Source organism: Pristis pectinata, chromosome 4, assembly GCF_009764475.1.
Source record: "Pristis pectinata isolate sPriPec2 chromosome 4, sPriPec2.1.pri, whole genome shotgun sequence".
Taxonomy (NCBI): Eukaryota; Metazoa; Chordata; class Chondrichthyes; order Rhinopristiformes; family Pristidae; genus Pristis; species Pristis pectinata.
Genome location: NC_067408.1, coordinates 114,887,865 through 114,903,446, shown reverse-complemented (window position 1 = coordinate 114,903,446; position 15,582 = coordinate 114,887,865). Strand labels below are relative to the sequence as shown.

Genomic DNA, 15,582 nt, shown 5'->3' with positions numbered 1-15,582 from the left:
CGTGTTGGCAATTTAAAATGCTCTCTCTTGATGGCTTTATTGAGATCTCTTGGGTCTAGACATATCCGCAATGCTGCATTTTTCTTTTGCACAATGACCAGTGAACTCACCCAATCTGTTGGTTCTTCAGTTTTCTGTATGACATTCATCCGTTCCATGCGTGCTAGTTCTTGTTTAAGTTTATCTCTAAGTTAAAACGGAACTTCCCTGTATGCATGGACAACAGAAGCCACTGCCTCATCTATGTGAATTTTGTGTACACCAGCTAAGCATCCGAGCCCCTCAAAGACATCTGCATACTCCTCCATGAGTGTTGTGTGGTCACCTTTGGTATGTGAAGCTAGTAATGAAAACTCTTTTCACTAGGTGGAGCTCTTCACATGCACTCAGACCTAATATTGGCTGTACTCTCTTTTCTACAATCAGTAGCTGTGATTTTAAGTGCTGCCCCTTGTGCTTAAAGGTCACCGTACAGCCCCCTTTTACTGGAACTTTCTCTCCAGTGTAGCCTGTCACTTTTAACTTCACAGGGTAAATCTTACTCTTTACTGTGAGAATCTTATAATCATGCATGCATAACAGATTCACCTGAGCTCCGATGTCAAGCTTGAATGGAATTACTGTCTCATTCACAGCTACTAGAACAATCCATTCTGTTTTACCAGCAGCCACAGTCTGTACAGAATCCACAAAGAATTCCTCCATTTCCTCATCAACTGTGTGCACCTTTCTCTTGTTAACCCCAGCTTTGCAGCACCTTGCAAAGTGATTCTTCTTCCCACAGCTATTACAGGACTTCCCATAAGCAGGACAAGACTTACTCAGTGTGTGAAGCTCAGCTAAGTATTGGTCAAAGCTAACACCTTGTTTCTGGTCACTGGAAAAAAAATTATATCTCTAAAATGTGATGTTTTTACTTGGGATAAAATACTCCTCAAATTTTTCCATCAGAGTGCCCAACTCAAATACCGTCTCTTCAATTTGAAAGCTGTTATAGATGTCCAAACCATCTTCTCCAATCAGATGCAGAAAAATAGACGCTTTCAATTTTTCATCATTCCTTCCACTCCACTAGCATCTAAATATATGTTGAATCGCTGTTTGAAGCGTTTCCAATCATCAGTGAGATTGCCAGTAAACTACATTGGCTTGGGAGGACTTAGCTTATCCATAACGGGAACTCTCGGCCTCTCACTTGAATCTCTCCTGGCAAATCCGGTGACTGCTGAACTTCAGGAACAACGTGCTCCCTCGCCACGCCGGCCAGGTTTTTCTCCGTCTTTTTACAGCTTTTCTTTCGTACTCACTGAGTCTCTTTCTCAATTGCACACTGTATTCATCTACTCTCCCTGTTCGGACCTCACACCAACCTCTGACACCATGTTATGTTTGTTCTTCATCAAGAGACAATCTTTGCATGGGCTTAACACCTGAACATTTATTAACAAACACCAGGCTGGTTTGCTTTCTCTCTCTTTTTACAGCCACTTCCTGTTCCCCATGTGATCCCTTGCATTGCCTACTGGGAACTGTAGTTCTTTATTATAACTACATAATAACACATAATAACACACCAAGGCCAGGTACAAAGGTGTTTAAAGTGACCAATCGTCAAGTGTGCCCTGAGGGGCAGGGGTGAAGCCAAACCTTGATTGACAGTGGTGTGTCTTCTGACCAAGTGATGAGCAGTGCTGTCATCCGACCAGATGGGGGTCAGTGTTGTCACGTGACAGCCACGACCCTCCACAATACAGGCGTTTAATTACTAGTTTAATCAGTTCAGCACAACATCGTGGGCTGAAGGACCTGTTCCTTTGCTGTCCTGTTCTATGTTCTATGTTTTATGTTCTATGTCCTATATCGTATTACTGTCCTCAGATTTCTAGCTTGAATCTAAATCATCAGGTTATTTTTTTCATAAATCCTCATTAATAGTCTACTGTACCACAGGCAGTCACTTCTGAGAGTTGGGGTTACATTACACCAGCAAATTCACAAAGGAATCTTTAAAGAAACATTTTATTAATCAATGAAGTGACATTACACCAAAGCCCCAAAATAAAAATTGGGAAAAGATTTCTCGGGAATTGTCCAGCAACAGTGCAAAGAGGCTTTGGGGAGACATCCCTCCATTTGAGGCACATCATCAATCTGTTACTTTCCAATGTGGTTGTACAGTCCAGGTTAAGTCACATACCATCCCTACTGTAAATATATCATCGGTCTGAGATAGAGGGATATGCGGGAGGAAAGGGTTAGATAGTGTGAGGGTGGTTTGATGGATGGCACAACATGGTGGACTGAAGGGCCTGTTTTGTGTGGTATGGTTCTATGGTTCTATGGTTCTAAGTCCTGGAACACCCCCCAACACCACAGTAGGATTATTTTCACCAGAAGGACTGCAGTAGTTCAAAGCAGTTCACCAGCACCTTCTCAAAGGGATGGACAATACACATTGGCCTTCAGAGTGAGGCTCACGTCACTATGATGAGCTTTAATGAACCTACTGCTTTCTTCTGAGCATGTTGTATAGTCTTGGATCTTGCTTGGAGTGGCTGTGGGAGCAAAGGAAGCCATATCGTGCAAGGCAGCTGAGATCCACATGTGGGTGGCACAGTAGAACAGTTAGTAGAGCCACTGTCTCAGAGCTCCAGAGACCTGGGTTCAATACTGACCTCGGGTGCTGTCTGTGTGGAGTTTGCACGTTCTCCCTGTAGGTTTCCCCCAGGCTCTCTGGTTTCTTCCCACATCCCAAAGCCATGTGGGTTGGTAGGTTAATTGTTTGCTGTAAATTGCCCCTCTGTTGTGGGTGAGTGGGAATTGATGGAAGTGTGAGGAGACTAAATGGGATTGATGTAAATTGGTCGACATGACAATGGGCTGAAGGACCGATGACTCTAAGCTTGCATGTGATTCCTCTATTTCCAAATAGCCAGATGACTCTCCACTGTTCCAGCTTCCACATGGGCTCCTGGTAGCCCAGTGTTGGGAGGGGTGAGTGGCCAGCATTCTGGAAACACGTCTGACACCCAGTCCGAGAAGGGAGCCGGACAATGGTTTTCAGTGTGTGTAACACAGTCTCACCAGATACTGGGGCTTAGTGACTTAAGTGATGAAGAAAGGTGGATAGTTCATTTCAAGAACCAACAGGGACTGGTGGTACAAATGTTGGGTCAAGTGGAACTTTCAACACTACCATGGATTTCTGCTGGGTTCCGGTTGGTCTGGGTTGCAACGGGAAATAATTGGAAACACAGATCCATCGGGATCTGACTGACTGAAGGCACAGGCAGCCTGAGACGCCTCCACCTCGTCCTGTGCCCCAGAAGCTAATGAGGTGCTCAGAAACCAGAGAGGACAGAGAATGGGAATGGAGCACCAAAATGAGGAAGTCTTGTTACGGCTGTACATTGGTGAGACCTGGAGCGCTGTACACCACTGTGTTCCATGTTTCATCGGCCGGAGTGCAGAGAAGATTCACTGGGTTGATCCTTGGGATGAAGCAGTTGCTTTTACAAGGAAAAGTTGATCAGGTTGGGCCGACACTCTCTGGGCTTTACAGGAATGACAGATGATCTATTGAAAGGTAAGACTCTTTGACAGTGTAGCTGCTGAGATGGTACGTCTCCTTGGGGGAATCTACAACTAGGAGGCACAAGATAAAGGTCACCCGTTTAAGATGGAGAAGAGGAGGAATTTCTTCTATCAGAGAGCAATGAATCTTTGGAATTCTCTATGGCAGAGAGCTGTGGAGGCAGAGTGTCAAGGCAGAGAGAGATTTTTGGTCCACAGGCTGTCAAGGGTTATGGGGAACAAGCAGGAAAATGGAGCTGAGACCAAGATCAGATCAGCCATGGTATCATTGAAAGGAACAACAAGATGGAGGGACCGAATGGTCAACTACTGCTCTTACCCTTCCCTTCCCATGGTTTTAGAACAATATTACCGATGATTTACGTGGGGTTCAACCTATTTCCACTCTTGTGTCTGCCCATTGTCAGGGCAACGATCACTTTTCACTGAAGGATAGTTTCACAGAGAACTCTTCAGCAAGGACTATGATGAGGGTATCACAGTGATCATCGGCTACTGATAGACACGGCTCCTCCTCTTAAGTCACACCTTTCCGAGAAAGTAATTGATCATCTTTTTCTTGGCAAACAGATTCAGCATTGAGATCGGAGTAAGCATTTTACATCATGGTTGCACTGAGATTGTCTGTTTCTTGCCTTATCAAAAGATAGTAATTCTGCCTGTTCCCCCTTGCCTGGACAGTTCCTTCATCACGGGAGTGATCTCTCCCAGACCACAGGCTGCTTGTTCACACGATGGACATTGAGTTGTACCCCTCAGACCTTCCTTCTGGACCTTGCCCATTTTCCTAAAGAGAAAGAAAACATCTCAGAAAAGTGGTGTGCATTGATAGAGTCATACAGTCGTACAGCACAGAAACAGGCCCTTCACCCATGCCAACCTCTACTTCGTTAGGAGTTTGAGGAGATTTGGTAGGTCACCTAAGACTCTTGCAAATCTCTACAGCTGTACGGTGGAGAGCGTTCTGACTGTTTGCATCACCGCCTGGTATGGAGGCTCCTATGCACAGGACCATAAGAGGCTGCAGAGGGTTGTAGACTCAGCCAGCTCCCATCACAGGCAGAACACTCCCCACCATCGAGGACATCTTCAAGAGGCGGTGCCCCAAGAAGGTGGCATCCATCACTAAGGACCCTCACCATCCGGGACATGTCCTCTTCTCGTTACTACCATCAGGGAGGAGGTACAGGAGCCTGAAGACCCACACTCAATGATTCAGGTACAGCTTCTTCCCCTCCACCATTGGATTTCTGAACGGTCCATGAAGCCATGAACACGACCTCGTTATTCCTTCCTTTGCACTATTTATTTATTTTGTATTTTATTGTAATTTTATGTCTTGCACTGTACTGCTGCCACAAAATAACAAATTTCACATCATATAAGTCAGTGATAATAAACCTGATTCTGATTCTGAACCTTTCTGCGCATCTGCTAATCCCATTTGCCCGCATTAGGACAGTATCCTTCTGTGCCTTGCCTATTCAAGTGTCTGTCTCAATGCCTCCTAAACACAGCGATCATACTGGATTTCACCATCTCCTCTGGCAGCTTGTTCTAGATTTCAACCACTCTCTGCAGAAAAACTTACCCCTCAGAACCCCTTTAAAACTCCTTCCTCTCATCTTAAACCTATGATCTCTTGTTTTTGATACACCCGCCACAATGTTGTGCTGAACTAATTAAACTAGTAATTAAACTGCTAACTAAACTAATCCCTTCTGCCTACACAATGACCATATCCCTCCATTCTCTGCACATTCATGTGCCTATCTAAGAGCATCTTAAACACCTCATCTTTGCTCCACTACTACCCTTGGCAGCCACCACTTTCAGTGTTAAAAATCTGCCCTGCACATCTCCTTCGAACTTTCCCCTTCTCACCTTAAATGTGTGCCCTCTAGTATTAGACATTTTGACCCTGGGGAAAAGATACCAGCTGTCTACCATTCAGGCATGGGTTGGTGAAACTTCACGCCACAAAGGTGGCAAGCAATGTCCATCTCCAACAAGAGAGAACCTAACCAACCACCCTTAACAATTCATTGGAACTACCATTGCTGGGTTCCCCAACATTAACAACGTGAGATTCACCCTTGACCAGAAACTAAACTGGACCAGCTACACAGGCTCGTGACCCAGATGGAGGGGGATGTTTACTCAAGAGATTGTTAGATATGCATATGGAGGAATTTAAGATAGAGGAATATGTGGGAGGAAGGGATTAGATAGTCTTAGGTGTGGTTTTGAAGGTTCGCACAACATGGTGGGCCGAAGGGCCTGTATTGTGCTGTATTGTTCTATGGTTCTATGGTTCGACCATGCTTAAACAGGTTGATCAAGGACAGAAGTGAGTCTAGCTGGCTGAAGACACAGTCCCCAGAGACCTCAGCAAGTGACTGATTGGAGAAGCTCAGCAGGGAAACAGGTTTCCTTCAATGAGACGGACTAAACATACACAATCGCTATCTGCTGTTCCCCATCACCTGCCTCACCAACATTGTATCTCCCACAACACCACCTCTCTAATCTCCCTCTCCCATGTTCTCCCTCATCTCCATTCACCTGCCAGGAAAGTCTTCCCGCTCTGCATTTCACACTCTCGTTTGTCTATGTTCTCACTGTCTGACTGCTCCTATTCACTCACTGCAGCACACCATCTGCTGGAGGAACTCAGCAGGTTGAGCAGCATCTGTGGAGGGGGAAGGACTTGTTCAGGCTTCGGGTCGAAACCCTTCATCAGGTTCCTAATGTAGAGTCTCAACCCCAAATGTCAACAATTCCTCTCCCGTCCACAGATGCTGCTCGACCCGCTGGGTTCCTCCAGCAGACTGTTCATTGCTCCAGATTCCAGCATCTACAGTCTCTTGTGTCTCCATTCACTCATTGACTGGATAACCTTGTTTACAGCTTCTCCCCACAGTCACTCCAGTTTTACCCTTTCAGAGACATCCCCCTTCCCTACCCTCCCTGCAGCAACCTGAAACGTTTACTGTGTTTCTCCTCCCACAGGTGCTGCCTGACCTGCTGAGTATCTCCAGCATTTTCTGGTCTTATTTTAGAAATATGTTCTGCTGTCCAGACAGCGTGCACACTGTAAGGTCCCACTATCAGCTATGTGGAAGGGCCAGTTTGCAAGTGACTGAGGGAGAATTCCCCTCTCCTGCGGCAAGCCCCATGGAATGTTTCCCTACCAATGGTGAGGGCAGAGGGGGGGCGTCCTGTCTCTACAGTAAGGGGATGTCTACCCTGGATTACATGGCTGCAGTCTGAACGCAGCAACTAAGGTCAAGAACTCTAATAACAGTGTCCCAGACTGTACTCAGTCGATTTACCAACACCAGGCCTCAGTTACTGAACTGAGCCTGCCTCAGTTACCACGTGATCAGTTGCCGGGCATATAATGATAGCAACACTCAGCTTTCAACAAAACAACATTTGCTTAAGCAGTAAAGGCAGGGCTACTCAAATCTGACCAGGCGGTTTCTTACATCATCTCAGCCAGGGTACATAATGTGTATACATAACATGTAAATTATGTATAATTTATGTTAATTTAAGCTGACGTTCACTTATATTTGTTCTTGTTTTGTAATGTACGTTCGTGGCCTTGCACCTTATTGCACTGCACTTCCTCTGTAGCTGTGACACTTTACTCCGTACTGTTATTGTTTTTACCTGCACTACATCAATGCACTCTGTAGTAACTCAATGTAACTGCACTGTGTAATGAATTGACCTGTACGATCGGTATGCAAGACAAGTTTTTCACTGTACCTCAGTACATGTGACAATAATAAACCAATATCAATACCAATACCAATACTGTAAAGTGCTAATTTTCATGGCATTGATACCCTGTGTATGTGTAAGATGTAAGATTGTAAGATTTCTTTATTAGTCACATGTACGTCAAAACACACAGTGAAATGCATCTTTTGCGTAGAGTGTTCTGGGGGCAGCCCGCAAGTGTCGCCACGCTTCTGCCGCCAACATAACATGCCCAGAACTTCCTAACCCGTATATCTTTGTAAAATGGGAGGAAACCGGATCACCCAGAGGAAACCCACACAGATGCGGGGAGAACGCACAAACTTCTTACTGACAGCGGCCAGAATTGAACCCAGGTCGCTGGCACTGTAATAGCGTTACGCTAACCGCTACACTACCGTGCCACCCACCTGTGCTATCATGCCACCCACATGTATGCCTATGACAATAACAAATGAATGATCTCCAGCATCTTTGGAACCCAACCAAAGGAACTCACCTCAGAGTAAGTCCTGGAGATTTCAAATAAGCTGCCACTCAGCTCTACCTCAGGGGCTTAGAAACCCATTGCCTGTCAAGCAGCCAGCTCTGGGTGTGGCACACTCGTCAATACTCATGGGTGGGGGGGGGGGGGGGCTGCATCATCAAGGTGCATGTCACAGAGTAATACAGCACTGAAACAGGCCCTTCAGCCCACCAACTCCACTCCATCAAGCACTAATCCTGTTTTTTATTCTCCCACATTCCCATCAAACTTGAGAAACAAAGGACTGCAGATGCTGGAATCTAGATGAAAGACACGATGATGCTGGAGAAACTCAGCAGACCAGGCAGCATCCACGGAGAAAAGCAGGCAGTCAACGTTTTGGGTCAGGACCCTTCCCATCAAACTCCACCCCCCCTCAGATTCTACCACTCACCTACACACTGGGGGCAATTTACAGTGGCCAAATAACCCACCAATCTGCACATCGTTGGGATGTGGGAGCACCAGAAGAAATTCATATGATCACAGGGAGGACATGCAAACTCCACACAGACAGTGCCGGAGGTCAAGATTGAACCCGGGCCCCACAGTCCTCTATAAACCATCTGGGTTTCTTCTGGAGCTCCAGTTTGCTCCCACAACTTCTGGAGCGGTGGAGGCTGAGGGGAGACCTGGTAGAGGTTTATGAACTTATGAGAAGTGTAGATAGGGGAGACAGTCGGAATGTTTTTCCCAGAGTAGAAATGTCAGACACTAGAGGACATGCATTTAAGGTGACAAGGGGAAAGTTTAAAGATTTACGAAGCAAGTTTTTTACACAGAGAGTGGTGGGTGCCTGGAACGGGCTGCCAGGGGTGGTGGAAGCAGATACGATAGTGGTGTTTAAGAGGCTGTTAGACAGACACATGAACAGGCGGGGAATGGAGCGATATGGATCATGTACAGGCAGATAGGTTTAGTTTAAATTGGCATGGTGGTCAGCACAGACATGGTGGGCTGAAGGGCCTGCTCCTGTGCTGTGCCATAAACACTATGTATTGGTATTGGTATTGGTTTATTATTGTCACTTGTACTGAGGTACAGTGAAAAGCTTGTCTTACAAACCAATCGTACAGGTCAATTCATTACACAGTGCAGTTACATTGGGCTAGTACAGAGTGCGTTGAAGTAGTACAGGTAAAAACAATAACAGTACAAAGTGTCACAGCTACAGAGAAAGTGCAGTGCAATAAGGTGCAAGGTCACAACAAGGTAGATCGTGAGGTCATAGTTCATCTCATCGTATAAGGGAACTGTTCAATAGTCTTATCACAGTGGGGTAGAAGCTGTCCTTAAGTCTGGTGGTACGTGCCCTCAGGCTCCTGTATCTTCTACCCGATGGAAGAAGAGAGAAGAGAGAATGTCCCGGGTGGGTGGGGTCTTTGATTATGCTGGCTGCTTCACCAAGACAACGAGAGGTAAGGACAGAGTCCAAGGAGGGGAGGCTGGTGTTCGTGATGCTCTGGGCTGTGTCCACAACTCTCTGAAGTTTCTTGTGGTCCTGGGTATATGGGTATATGGGTGCTTAATGGTTGGAGGGGACACAGTGTTCTGAGATGCCTGTTTCTGTGCTGTATGACTCTAAGGCAGATAAGAAACAACAGAACAAATTGAAACCAGTGGTATCTTTGGAGAGAGAGCAAAAAAAGACAGAAAGAATGTTGCTATTTGTGGGATCTTGCTGTGCATAAACCACTCTCTCTTGCTCGTTATATCGGAGACGATATCTCAGAATCCTTCATTGTTTGTAAGGTGCTGCATTACTAGATAAATGTTTGAAAAGGAGGACTGCGGCAAAAGATAAAAACTGGGATGAGGAGTAATTTTTTTCTCCCAGATCGTAGGGAACCTATGGCTTTCTCAACTACAGAAAGTAGCTGAAGCCAAATCATTAAATATATTCAAGAAGGTGAGGGTCCAGAGGAAGTTCAGAAGAATGATCCCCAGGAATGAAAGGCTTAACGTATGAGGAGCATTTGATGGCTCTGGGCCTGTACTCGATGGAGTTCAGAAGAATGAGGGAGGATCACGTTGTAACCTACCGAATACTGAAAGGCCTGGATAGAGTGGATGTGGAGAGGATGTCTCCATCAGTAGGAGGGTCTAGGATCTGAGGGCACAGCCTCAGGATAAAGGAATGTCCCTTTAGAACTGAAATGAGAAGGAATTTCTTCAGCCAGGAGGCTGTGGAATTTGTTGCCACAGAGGACGGTAGAGGCCAAGTTATTGGATGTATTGAAGGCAGAGATTGATGGGTTCTTGATTGGTAAGGGGGGTAAAGGTTACGGTGAGAAGCTGGGAGAATGGACTTTAAAAAATCAGCCATGATTGAATGGTGGAGCAGACTTGATGGGCCGAATAGCCTAATTCTGCTCGTGTATCTTATGGTCTAATAAGGAGTTAGATCTTGTTCCAAGGGCTAGGGAGGTCAGGGATATGGGGAGAAGGCCGGATAATGGGATTGAATTTGTATAATCAGCCATGATCATATTGAATGACAGAACAGGTTCGAAGGGCCGAGTGGCCTACTCCTGCTCCTAATTTCTACACTTTTATGTTTCTATTGAAGGAGTGGGACTAATTGGAGAATTCTTTCAAAGGGCTGACATTAGCAATTGGCTGAATGGCTGAGTGCCATATCATTTTATGATTCAGTATATCCTGAAAGGGTTGTGAAAAGCGCTAGAGAAATGCAAGTCTTTCACTTTTAAACAGAGAAGGGGGAATTCAAAGCCGTGGTAGACTTCAGTGAACTAGAAGAAACTGTTTCCAGTGGCAGGAGGGTCAAAGACAGACGGTTACGGAAACCGGCTGAAAAACCAAAGGGAAGATGAAGAGAATTCTTTTCACAAGTAAGTTGCACTCTCAAACTGCAGGTGGAAGCAGATTCAACAGGAACTTTCTAAGGGAAAATGGGATAAATATTTGAGATGGAAAATCTTGTAACACTGCGGCAGAGGTGTAGAAGGAGTGGGGCTAGGAGTAGTGTTTCATGTAAAACACATGAACACTACCTTGTTATTCCCTTTTTCCTGCACTATTTATTTTCTAATTTATAGTAATTTTTACGTCTTTGCATTGTACTGTTGACGCAAAAGTTTCACTTCATCTAAGTCAGTGATAAAAAAACCTGATTCTGATATGAGTTCCAATCCCACCTGGGAACTTTGAGATGGTGTTGAAATTATTTCAATACTGACACGCAAGTAAAAAAAAATTCAAAAATGAACAAAAGAACTGCAAACAATACTAAATGGTTAGATGATTCCGTGGATCCATTCTTTCGCAAACAGGTTCTTCTAGTTTGTGAGCTAATTTCCTAACAACTGAAAGGCATCAGTATCGAGTGCCAGCTTTGTCTGACCTGCCACCTGAGTAAGAAAGGAACTGAACAAAATTTTCCAAGTGTTACTCCTACGTGCACTTGCCAGTGTACGAGAGCCAGGGATTGCCCTTGAACAAAGCACTTTTTGTGAAACCTGCTTTCCTTTACATCAATGGGAGCTGGTGATACGGTCTTTAAAAATTCCTCGTTCCTGTGATTCAGCAGTCACTGTTACGTATAGATAATCAGAGGAAAAGATTCAAAAATGGGCTCAAAGAAACACCACATCCCCAGAGGGAGACACAAGAGAATGCAGATGTTGGAATCTGGAGCAAGACACAAAAGGCTTGGAGGAACTCAATGGGTCGGGCAGCATCTGTGGAGGGAAATGGACAATCAGTGTTTCGGGTCGAGACCCTTCATCTGGACTGAAAGATAAGAGGGGAGATAGCCAGTATAAAGAGGTGGAGGGAAGGGCTAGGATGAGAGCTGGCAGCTGATAGGTGGATCCAGGTGAGGAGGGGAGAGTGGAGATAGTGACAGAGGGGCTGGGAGGTGATAGGTAGAAGCCACGAAAGGGCAGCGGGGGCTGGAGTCTGATTGGGGAAGAAGGTGGAGCATGGAATAAAGGGAGGCAGATGGGGACAGTGGGGGGAGGTTACCCGGTGAGAGGAGTGTGCGGGTGATCCGGAGATGGAGTGGATGGAGGACGGGAAAGAAACTGGGTGGTAGGGGCTGGGGGTGAGTGTAGGAAAAACTGGGTGAATCAAGAGGAGGGTGGAAAGGGACAGAGGGAGAGCAGGCTACCTGAAATTGGAGAATTCAATGTTCATGCCACCGGGTTAGAACATAGAACGTTACAGCACAGCACAGGCCCTTCGGCCCACAATGTTGTGCCGACATTTTATCCTGCTCTAAGATCTATCTAACCCTTCCCTCCCATATAGCCCCCCATTTCTCTCTCATTCATGTGTCTATCTAAGAGTCTCTTAAATGTCCCTAATGTACCTGCCCCAACAACCTCTGCCGGCAGTGCGTTCCACGCACCCACCACTCTCTGTGTAAAAAACTTACCCCTGATATCCCTCTTATATCTTCCTCCAATCACCTTAAAATTATGTCCCCTCGTGTTAGCCATTTTCACCCTGGGAAAAAGTTTCTGACTGTCCACTCGATCTATGCCTCTTATCATCTTGTACACCTCTATCAAGCCCCCTCTCATCCTCCTTCTCTCCAAAGAGAAAAGCCCTAGCTCACTCAACCTATCCTCATAAGACATGCTCTCCGATCCAGGCAGCAGTTGTAGAATACCCAGGTGGAATATGAGGTGCTGTTCCTCTAGTTTGCGTTTAGCCTCATCTTCACTGTGGAGAAGGCCGAGGACAGACATGTTGGTGTGAGAATTAAAATGGCTGGCAACCGGGAGACATCTGGACAGCGACCACTCAGTGCGGACAAGGAAAGTTTGGGATGGTATTGAGAACCTCGAGTCCATGCATTGGAATCACGCTGAGACACAGGTGGGGTGCACCACCTTACAAGCTAACCACTGTCTGCCCTGTCAGCCAACATCCTGCCCCATCGATGGAGGAGTCTTTGGTTGCCCCATTTGCCTCATCAGCCACCTCAGAACCCAGAACCAAACTGGAAGCAAGTCACCCTCAATCCCAAAGGACCGCCTCAAACTAACTAAACCTGGTAATGATACAGATATAAATACGGCACTGGTTAAGGTACTGGTCTGGACACTTGGACGAGGGCCAGTGGGAAAGTATAATTGTTTAATTAAATAAAACTGACATTTTAAAAGTTGGTATCAGGAATGAAGATCACAAAGACCACAGGATATTGATTAACAAATCAACATGGTCCATCGAGCCTTTCAGGTGAGGAAGCTTATTATCCTTACCGGAATGGTCTATACACGGCTCCAGATCCACCAACGTGGTTGACTCATTACTGCTTCTTTGCTTCAGGCACAAGAGCTGCTGCTCTTGCCAGCCAAGTCCACATCTCATGGACCAATAAATGAATAAAACCTGGCATTGTTTGACCTTGCACCTTATTGTCTGCCTACACTGCACTTCCCTGTAGCTGTGACACTTTACTCTGTATTCTGTTATTGTTTTTACCCTGTACTACCTCAATGCACTGTGTAATGAATTGACCTGTACGATCGGTATGCAAGGCAAGTTTTTCACTGTACCTCAGTACAAGTGACAATAGTAAACCAATACCAATACCATTTCTATACTGCCTTTCAAAAAAGCTGGTTTATGGCCATTAAAGTGTTTTTTTGTGGGGAGCCTTGCGGAGCAGGGAATACAACATCTGATTTATGCTTGTCCCATAGAAACTGCAGAGTTATGGATCAAGTATCAGGAAGTGGGAGAAACCACACTTAAATGTACTTGGACAGGATACATGGATAGGAAAAGTTTAGAGGGATATGGGCCGAACGCAGGCAAGTGGGACCAGCTTAGGTGGGGATCTTGGCCGGCATGGGCCAGTTGGGCTGAACGGCTTGTTTTTGTGCTGTGTGACTCTAAAATCCATTTTTGGCCAGTGTGATCGTGATGGGCCAAATGGCCCACATGTGTGTTGCAATCAAAGTGGAAGGTGATCCAAAGGCTACAAGAAACCGTCTAGACCTGTTCGCATCACACAACATTGAACAGGTTGTTCAGCCTGCATCTCGAGCCCGTTCTACCATACATTAGATCATGGCTGATCTCAACAAAATTTCATCTGTCAGTCCCCGTCTAAAGGAAGATGATGAAGCATTTTTTTTGTTTCAGATGTGGAGGTCCCCACTGAGTCAGTCCAGGTAAAGTCTGTCCTAATATTGCAGAAATGTATAGTACAGATCATTCAACACACACAAGATCCTGGACCAACTCAGCAGGTCAGGCAGCATCTATGGAGGGAAATAAACAGTCAACATTTTGGATTGAGACCCTTCATCAGGACTGGAAAGGAAGAAGGCAGAAGCCAGAATAAGAAGGTCGGGGAGGGGGAGGAGCGCACGCAGGCAGGGGATAGGTGAGTCCAGGTGAGAGGGGGAAGGTAGGTAGATGGGGGAAGGAGGGATGAAAGGGACTGATGTAATAAGCTGGGAGGTGATAGTTAGAAGAGGCAAAGGCCTGAAGAAGGAATCTGGTAGGGGAGGTCAGTACACCATGGAATAGAGGTGGGGAATGGATGGGCAGGTCATGGAGGTGGGGGAGGAGAAAGAGAAGGGGTGAAGGGGGGCCACAGGAATGAGGGAAAACAAAGGGGGACGGGGAGAGGGGAAAAAAAAGTTCAGTCCATTCAGTCCACTGTGTCCATACCGACTCAGAATAGATTTTAGGTCGTCCTGCTTCCCACCCCTTGATCCATAAGTCTGCAGGATGTGACTTTGTTTAAATGTGGGGGGGGGGGGGGGTCCTGCCTCCACCACCTCTTTCTTGAGGATTTTCAGCTTCTCTCTGCTTGTTAAGTCAACTCATTTTTCCCTCCACTCCTCTCCCCAACTAATTAATTTAAATCCGTGACAATCACAAAAAGCTGCAGTGCAGCTGGAAATCTAAAACAAAACCAGAAAATGCTGGGAATACTCAGCAGGTCAGGCTACATCTGTGGGAAGAGAAACAGAGCTAAGGATGCCTCCAACCTGGTCAATCTCTCTTCTCTCCCCTCCTGTTAGGCAGAAGACACACAAGCTTGAGAATAGGTACCACCAGGCTCAAGGACAGCTTCTATCCTGCTGTTATAAGACTATTGGATGGACCTCTTATACAATAAGGATGAACTCTTGATCTCTCACTCTACCCCTTCGTGGCCCTTGCGCCTTACTGTCTGCCTGCACTGCACTTTCTCTGTAGCTGTTACACTTTATTCTGCATTCTGATTTTTCTCTTTTGTACTACCTCGATGTGCTTAGGTACGGAATGATCTGTCTGGATCGCACGCAAACAAAAGCTTTTCACTGTATCTCAGTATGTGTGACAATAATAAAACCGACTACCTATTATATTTCAGGTTGAAGACCCTTCGTTAGAAGTTAAGGATTTAAATTCATGCGTCTGATCCCTGCAATAAGACATTTGAACAGAGACACGGATAGAGCCACAAGAGACGGCAGATGCTGGAATCCAGAGTAACACACAAGCTGCTGGAGGAACTCAGCAGCATCTATGGAGAGAAATGGGCAGTTGCTGTTTCAGGTTGAGACCCTTCACCTGAACTGATACATGTACATAGATAGGAAAGACTTAGAGGGATATAGGCCCTCAGTGTAACTGCACTGTGTAATGAACTGACCTGTATGATTGGTTTGCAAGACAAGTTTTTCACTGTACCTCGGTACAAGTGACAATAATAA

At 45.8% G+C, this 15,582-nt stretch overlaps 1 protein-coding gene across 1 annotated transcript in view; it reads right to left on the bottom strand.

Moving 5' to 3' along the window:
• Positions 1-2,001: 2,001 nt before the first annotated feature.
• The window catches only part of cxadr (CXADR Ig-like cell adhesion molecule), a 115,652-nt gene continuing 102,071 nt past the window's right edge, over positions 2,002-15,582 (bottom strand). The window contains exon 8 of the mRNA XM_052015278.1: positions 2,002-4,381. Within this exon, the coding sequence (XP_051871238.1) occupies positions 4,322-4,381 (60 nt within the window). The 3' untranslated portion in view covers positions 2,002-4,321. The remainder of the gene's footprint in view (positions 4,382-15,582) is intronic.